Source organism: Thermobia domestica, chromosome 13 (assembly GCF_964235325.1).
Source record: "Thermobia domestica chromosome 13, izTheDome1.hap1.1, whole genome shotgun sequence".
Lineage (NCBI taxonomy): Eukaryota > Metazoa > Arthropoda > Insecta > Zygentoma > Lepismatidae > Thermobia > Thermobia domestica.
Genome location: NC_137466.1, coordinates 35,542,442 through 35,551,606, shown reverse-complemented (window position 1 = coordinate 35,551,606; position 9,165 = coordinate 35,542,442). Strand labels below are relative to the sequence as shown.

At 38.7% G+C, this 9,165-nt stretch overlaps 1 protein-coding gene across 1 annotated transcript; it reads left to right on the top strand.

The window, feature by feature from the left end:
* The first annotated feature begins 346 nt into the window (after positions 1 to 346).
* Positions 347 to 1,546, top strand: LOC145667548 (uncharacterized). Its single transcript, XM_081735021.1, has one exon. It carries the CDS (start codon positions 347 to 349, stop codon positions 1,544 to 1,546), a length of 1,200 nt encoding a protein of 399 aa, XP_081591147.1.
* Positions 1,547 to 9,165: the final 7,619 nt, after the last annotated feature.

Sequence of the window (9,165 nt, the reverse complement as noted above, 5' to 3'; positions counted from 1 at the left end):
ATCACAGAAAGTATTTGAGAAAAGTTTCTAAAACCAATATTCGAACTCCAAGAGGAACGGGAATGGGGAATGGCGGAAACTCCATAATGATGAAATGCATAATTTTATACCGTTTACAAAAACATTGTTAGGGTCATCAAGTCTAGGAGGCACAAATTAGCTATTTACGTTAGTACAATATATATATATATATATATATATATATATATATATATATATATATTCCCGTTTGTATGGGCGCCCTTTTAGTAGACTTGTCCACCGCCCTCATTAGCATCCCAGCACGGCCCTGGGTGCTGACCGTGTTGTGCTGCTTCGAGTGTATCGGAGCCTCATTCGCTCTAAGATGGACTATGGTTGTGTGCCGTATGGCTCTGCCCGTTTGTCTGTCCTTTGTCACCTGGACACTGTTCAGCATCTGGGCCTTCGCATTGCGATTGGTGCTTATCGCACAAGTCCGATCCTCAGCTTATACGTCGAAGCCAACGAACCATCTTTGGACCATCGTCGTCAGTTGTTGCAGCTGAGATACTTGCTTCACCTGAGAGCTTCTATTGACCACCCGCCTAGTTTCACCCTGGATGCTGGTGCTCGTCTTCAACGCTATCAAGCCCGACCCACTTCCACCCGGCCTTTTGGCATCCGTGCCCTTGAGCTTTTAGCTGACCTTGACGTCGATCTTCCTGCGCTTTCTCCGTTGGGTTTTCTGCCTCTTCCACCTTGGCAGCTTTTGAAGCCTGTGGTCAATTTCCACTTGTTGCGGTTCACGAAGGCGACTACTACCGATTTGGAATTTCGGCAACAGTTTTTGTCCCTCCTCGATTCTTGTCGAGGCCACCGTCTTATCTTCACTGATGGCTCCAAGCAGGCTGATGCTGTAGGAAGTGCTTTTGTCATGGATGCCCACCGTTTCAGGTTCCAGCTTCATCCATTCTGCACAGTCTTCACTGCAGAGCTGGTTGCCATCTTGGAGAGTCCCCACTATATCCGCCGTCGCCATCTTCGCCGTGTTGTGATCTGCTCTGATTCCAGCAGCACCTTACATAGCCTAGCCGATGTGACTTCTACGCATCCGCTGGTCCAACACGTCCTCCTTTCTTGTCATGCACTACTTGCTGAGGACTATGATGCCACGTTCTGTTGGGTGCCTGGCCATGCTGGCATCCCTGGCAATGAGTTTGCTGCTGCTGCTGCTGCGAAGGAGGCTGCCGTTATTGGTCAACGGTGTCTTCTTCCTGTTCCTAGCTCTGATGTCTGCCCTGTGTTTGCTCATGTTCTTCGTCAACGCTGGCAGTCCTCCTGGGATGAGCAGATTCACAATAAGCTGCATGCAGTGAAGCCCCGCCTTGGAGTCTGGTCGATGAGCTCCCGATCATGTCGCCTGGAAGAGCGGACTTTGGCCTGCCTTCGGATTGGACATAGTCATCTCACTCATGCACATCTTCTGCGACGTACGCCTCCGCCTATGTGTCGGCATTGTGGTCAGCCCCTGAGTATTCGTCACCTCTTAGTGGAATGTGTGCCTCTTGCTGCTGCCAGAATTTAGTTTGGACTGCCGGCTGACCTTGCTACTGTTCTCAGCGATGATGAAGCCACTCTGTTGAAGCTGTTCCAGTTTTTGCGGCATTTGCATGTTTTGACGGCACTTTGACTTTCTTCTGTGTTCCATTGCTTGCGACCTATGATCTGTGTGCACTATCTTTACTCTTGCCAACTATTTATTCGTCGTGTTATTCATTGTATGGTAGTTTTTCTGTCTTTTTTTTTTGGTGCTAGCGAGTGATAGTTTTAATGTGTGACCTTCACACACATTCAGTGACTAGTCTGCTTTTTCCCTGTCTGTGTTTTTGTCGTTTGTGTGACTTTGTTTCTTACACGACCAGTGACGGGTGCAAAAGACCTTTGTCGTCGAGGCACCCTCCCAAACTCTTTTTCCATTCCATTCCATTGAAGGGCCTTACATAAAACAAGAAACAAGGAACATAGACGACTGTGATGTTAGGATGGAGTTTACTGAATCCACATTACAATTGATGGAAGAAGAACCAGATATTCTGAGTAACATTCTGTGGTCAGACGAAGCAGTGTTCCATGCGGGTGGGTTCATAAATCGCCATAACTGCCATTACTGGGTCCCTAGTAACAACAATCCTGGAGTTACAATTGAAAAATTGCAGTCATGCCCTTCGCTGACTGTGTGGTGTAGTATTCGTGATGGCACTCTTTTCGGTCCTTACATTCTTCTTGAATCAATGAATGCTTAAAGGTATTTGCGCATGCTACAAACGTTTGTTTATTCCTTGTTTTAACCTGGGACGGAGTGGACAACTTGTACTTTATGCATGATGGGGCACCTCCCCATTTTGCGTTGATTTCGCGAGAATGGCTTGATAATATTTTTCCAGACCACGTTATTGGACGTCGGGGAAATGTTGAATGGCCACTGAGAAGTCCAGACTTGACCCCATTGGATTTTTCCTCTCGGGGTATTTGAAAGATAAAGCGTATGCAGAAAACCGCGTGACTTGGACACTTCGGAAGCAGTCATTAAGGAAGAGTGTGCGCGGGTACCAAACGACATGTTGCAACGGTCTATGAGGAACGTTGGGCCCCGACTTCAACGGTGTACTACTAATACTAGTGCCTACGTTGAATGAAATGGCAAGGACCATAGTACATAATAGAATTGACAACAACCATATAACATTGTTAATGACAGATCTCTCTCTCTCTCTCTCTCTCTCTCTCTCTCTATATATATATATATATATATATATATATATATATATATATATATATATATATATATATATATATATATATATATATATATATATATATATATATATATATATATATATAATATTAATTCTAGTTTTGAGAACGCCTCTATCAAATTTAAAAAATGAGATATAAGTGAATTTAACGATATGATGAAATATAAGAATTGTATATGATGACAAAGATGATGTGTAATGCATGCGTTATAATACGCGTATATAATTTTATAAAAGGGCTGTTGAGAAGTTTAAATTGATTTCTATTACAATATCGTATAAATTAGGGATGGCCAAAATTCTCCGCAATCCGGATTCCGGAAATTTCGTTTTCCGGAACCGGAAATTTTGTTTTCCGGAATCGGAAATTTTACTTTCCGAAATTTTCCGATTTTACTTTCTGGATTCCGGAAAGTAAAAATTCTGGAATTGACAATCCCTAGTTAGTAGCTGTTAAAAAAAACACCATAATGAATATATACTGTAACTTTTATTAGTTTCTTGTAGTTGGATATGTCTTATCCACCGCCCGCTGGAGTCACTCCTCTCTCTCGCTCTCTATACTGCCTGTCGAAACAACGATTCATAGCGTACGACAAAAAGAAAAATTGACCGCTAGGTGGCAGGGCCAGCCGAGGCTTGTTCTTGTCTACTTCAATGTAGCTATACAGTAATTCAGCATATTTCCCTCAATTTTTGTAGGAAATAGTACACTTTTTCAATAATTTACTTACATGCGGCAAAGTTGTATATATTTTTTTAAAATAAGAATTTTACTTTTAATTAACAAAAGAAGAAATTCTACATATCTATTATCACAAAGTAATAGAAAGGTTAACACAAAAATAAAAAGAGCGCATTAGACATGTAGTCGTTGTTAGCTGTATCAGTCAGTGATGGTATGTAATTTGTGATTTTCATACATACTTCACATATAAAAATAAATAATATTTAAATGAAAATACATAAAGTATCATCCTTATTTTCTCAAAGAAATAAATCCAAAATGGACGAAACACACTCCAACCAATTAAATTACGATCTACTCAATTGATAAGGCCATAAGCAGATCACATTGCTTGTGTTGATTGAGCACCACCATCATTATGCTATTATTATTATTAGTGACAAAAAGGGCAACGAGTCATCGTATCAAAAACACAAGAATGCCGTTGAATTTACACACTATAAAATGAAGTCAGAATTTACTATCCATCTCCCCAAGATGCATTCTCATACATCTTTTTCTAGGCCAATTCCCAAAAATTTGTATCTGATATGTGTATGTATATCCTCCGCAAGACTGGATTTAACACTAGAACAACTAGACTCGGGCCTAAGAGGACAACGATCTTACGATCGCCCGTTGGACCAAAATTTAATAAGTGAAACGAAAAAAATGCAAAAGATGAAAAATGATTAAAGACAGTAAACACCCTCCATGACGTTCAGTATGATTATGTTAATAGATACCTTCGCTCGGTACAAAACAAGGAAGAAGGCAGTTTATTTTAAGGGCAAACGCTTATAGACCCTACGCATTTGATTTTGGACAATGACAACAATTTCCATATTGTACTGTTTAGCAATCATACTGTGACTTTTTAGTATTTGAATATTAACATTCTACGGCCGAAAATTCGAAACAATTTCTTTTATTCTTACACAAACTGATCATTCTCTGTAACTTTATTTTAAAAGATGTAAATTTGTATAAGTTTGACTTTCTTTACAGCAAATTGGAAACGAAAATTCGTTATAATTTGAACAAAAATAATATATATAGGGGCAGGGTGGCTCAGTGGTACAGCGCTTACCTCTGATGCGTGGCGTCCCTGATTCAATCCTCGGTCAAGTAAGTTTGTGATGAACAACATGGTGTCCGTGGGTTTTCTCAGGGTATTTTCATTTCCTTCCATATTTCATTCCACCAATTCTTCCATCAACATTCACTTGCCTTAATCATCTGTCTTCCTTAGCCTAACGGGTATAATCGTGGGATGTTACTCTGAAAAATATATATAAATATTATATTGTGTTAAAATTTTGTACATCGGCATGAGAGGCGGCAAATATTTTTTTGCCTATAGGTGGAAAAACATTAAATCTGACACCGACCCTGCAGCTTTTTTCTGGCAAACGACGCGCTCCACTCACTCCAAATTTCTATGTTATTATCAATAATAATAATAATACGAAACGGTAGAAATTCTCCAATACTCATTTTTAGAATTTCGACTGTCTTTTTGGAAATGAGTTTGAATTTGGAAGAAAATCAAAACGCTTCGTTTATGCTTTCTCCATATGTGAATAGTGGTTTCTCAAAGTTTTTTCACTTTTTTTTCTGATAACAGCAATTTCTACTTTTCATCACTATAACAGTTCTACAAAGTGCATTCCACAGAACTGGCAAACATAATGACTCATATTACTCAATGAATCTACCGATTTCTTGAAATCCGGTATAGTAGCCTCAACGAACGTAACACAGTTTAGATTATGGAAGTTCGCCTTTCTAGAAGGTTCTTTTAGTCGTCTATTAAGAACACATTGGGCACAGAGTCTTGTTCCAGCTTCCGAACTTCACATAAAAATGTCTGGAGGACACATAGATCTGTCTGGAGGAATTCAGTTACTTCCCTTCGTATCATCATGTCTTGATATTTTATTTATTAAACATTTTTCTGCAGTTGAATACTCGATGGTATTTCGTGAAACGATATCCCAACGTATTCTAAAATACCTCTTCGTAACTTAGAAAAGACCATATAACAATAATACATTTTAATTTACGGAAACACTGAACCCCACAATGTATTTTCCTTTATGAGATGTATACTAACAAGCCTCGCTTAGTGCTGCACCCATGCGGCGAAATTTGGAAAAATATTCATACGGCTATTTCTATGTTATTTTTTGTGATTCGACAGGCAGTATAAAGAGCGAGCGAAAGGAGTGACTCCAGCGGGCGGTGGTCTTATCACTTAGGTAGAGAATTGCTACTGCAGTTATTTACTGCTTTATCAGGAAGGTGTTATTTTCACACACAAAAGGGCGCCAGAATTATGTTCCCACCTGCAGCTGCTCCATAGCACTGCAAGCAAACTACTTTTTAACCAGACGAAAGGCAGTGAAGGAAAAGAAATCTCAACAACTATTCTAATAACGTTCGCTTATTGTCAATATACCTATGTATTAATACAGTAAATACAAATTTATAATGTTTTACATTAAAATACAAATGTTGTGCAAATCATTTGTTATAATAAAACGGTGCTTTGCACAGCATTTGTATTTTAATGTAAGTTAATAAATATAGCAAAGCTAAGCACGTTCCTCAGTACAGTTCCTCCTCAGCTAATGTCTCAACCAGTTCCTCTTCTCTTAATTACATCTAAAATAATTCTTTTCTACCCTACTGCTACTATTTCTTACTAGTTACCTTCCCTATTGCTACTTACATTCTCATTTGTTTTCCGTTCAACCCACCAGTAGTATGGGCTGCACTTTGCCGCACTTTTTGGCCCCTGGGTCCCTGCCTCAGGACCCAAGGTCCCTGGCCGGGGTCAATGACCTAGGGGTACATAGGACCACCCCATCTAAATTTTGGCAGGGGTACCTTGGCCCACCCCCTAAATTTTGGCAGGGGTACATAGGACCACCCCCCTTAAATTTTGGAAATTGCCAAATCTAAAAATTTGGTATGGTAGCCTAGGACCATAGTATGTACCTCTATCAGTATTGGGGGTCTATGTCGTTCCCTTTCATGGGTAAAAAATTGCCAAAAATTCAAATTTCGGGGGTTTTTGACCTAATTTATCCCCTTGGATGAGGTGTTATTACCCTATATGGTTATATGGGCGTATACAGGGGTCCATTCCCTATCATAAGACATGGGTATATTAATGCACCCCTTGAAAAATTTGGGAGGGGTACCTTGGCCCACCCCTTCAATTTTGGAAATTGCCCAATTTCAACATTGGGTATTATAGCATAGGACCCTAATATGTACTATGATAAATTTGGGTGGTCCACCTCATTCCCTTTTAGGGGTACATAGGACCACCCCCCTTAAATTTTGGAAATTGCCAAATCTAAAAATTTGGTGTGGTAGCCTAGGACCATAGTATGTACCTCTATCAGTATTGGGTGTCTATGTCGTTCCCTTTCATGGGTAAAAAATTGCCAAAAATTTAAATTTTGGGGGTTTTTTGACCTAATTTATCCCCTTTGATGAGGTATTATTACCCTATATAGTTATATGGACGTATACAGGGGTCCATTACTTTTCATAACATATGGGTATATTAATGCACCCCTTGAAAAATTTGGGAGGGGTACCATGGCCCACCCGTTAAATTTTGGAAATTGACCAATTTAAACATTGGATATTATAGTACAGGACCCTAATATGTATCATGATAAATTTGGGCGGTCCACCTCGTTTCCTTCCAGGGGCACAAAATTGCCAAAATATAAACGTAAGCAATACGTTATACCACGTGTTTGATTTTTGGTCGATTTTATCCCCTTTGATGAGATGTTATTACCTTATATGGTTATATGGTCATGTATAGGGGTCCATTACCTTTCATAAGATATCGGTATATTTGTACACTCCTTTAAAATTTTGGGAGGGGTACTTTGGCCCACCCCTTAAATTTTGGAAAGTGCCCAATTTAAACATTTGGTGTTATAGTACCGGACCTTAACATGTATTATGATAAATTTGGGTGTTCCACCTCGTTCCCTTTTAGGGGTACAAAATTGTCAAAATATAAACGTAAGCAATACGTTGTACCACGTGTTTGGTCTTTTGACCTAAGTTATCCCCTTGGATGAGATCCTATTACCTTATATGGTTATATGGTTATGTATAGGGGTCTATTCCTATCATAAGACATAGGTACATTTGTGCACTCCTTTAAAAATTTGGGAGGGGTACTTTGGCCCACCCCTTAAATTTTGGAAATTGACCAATTTAAACATTTGGTATTATAGTACCGGACCTTAACATGTATTATTATGATAAATTTGGGTGTTCCACCTCGTTCCCTTTTAGGGGTACAAAATTGTCAAAATATAAACGTAAGCAATACGTTGTACCACGTGTTTGGTCTTTTGACCCAATTTATCCTCTTGGATGAGGTTCTATTACCTAATATGATTATATGGTTATGTATAGGGGTCTATTCCCTATCATAAGACATAGGTACATTGATGCACCCCGGGAGGGGTACTTTGGCCCACCCCTTAAATTTTGGAAATTGCCCAATTTAAACATTTGGTATTATAGTACCGGACCTTAACATGTATTATTATGATAAATTTGGGTGTTCCACCTCGTTCCCTTTTAGGGGTACGAAATTGCCAAATTTTAGTACAACCACGTGTTTGGTCTTTTGGCCCAATTTATCCTCTTGGATGAGGTTCTATTACCTTATATGGTTATATGGTCATGTATAGGGGTCCATTACCTATCATAAGACATAGGTACATTTGTGCACTCTTTAAATTTTTTTTTGGGAGGGGTACTTTGGCCCACCCCTTAAATTTTGGAAATTGCTCATTTTATATATTTGGTATTATAGTACTGGACCCTAACATGTATTATGATAAATTTGGGTAGTTCACCTTGTTCTCTTTCATGCGTAAAAAAAATTGCCAAATTTTACTACAACCACGTGTTTGGTATTTTGGTTCACCCCTTGGATGAGGTCCTATTACCTTATATGATTATATGGTTATGTATATTGGTCCATTCCCTATTATAAGACATGGGTATATTGATGCACCCTTTAAAAAATTTGGGAGGGGTATCTTGACTCATCCACTCAGTTTTAGAAATTGATTAATATAAGCATTTGGTATCTTCGTACAGGTCTTCAATATGTACCACTATAAATTTGGATGGTCCACATCGGTCCCTTTCATGGGTAAAGAACTACCAAAAATCAAATTTCGGATGTTATTGACCCCTATTTAATACGTTATATGGTTTATTACCTCTATATGTTTATGTTCTCTTTTAAATTTAGGAATTATCAAATAACAAAATTCGGTAAACGTTTTCTAGGACCCATTGGTGTTCCTCTTATGGCCAAATATTCAAAATTTAAAGGTTATTGACCGGCTTTATTATTGAATAAGTACAGGATTTATTACTTTTTCATAAGACACAGGTGTATTTGTGTACCAATCTTAAATTTTGGGAGGGGTACATTTCTTATTGTCATATCAATAATTGGTAATTGTTCTTTGGGTAAATCATTGTGAAATATGAGTATGATCACGTGATCAGTTATTGACCTATGATGGGATTAGGAGTCCAGGACATTGGAACATTGAAACTTTGTAGGATAATTTGAGAATTGCGTTATTGGTTTTG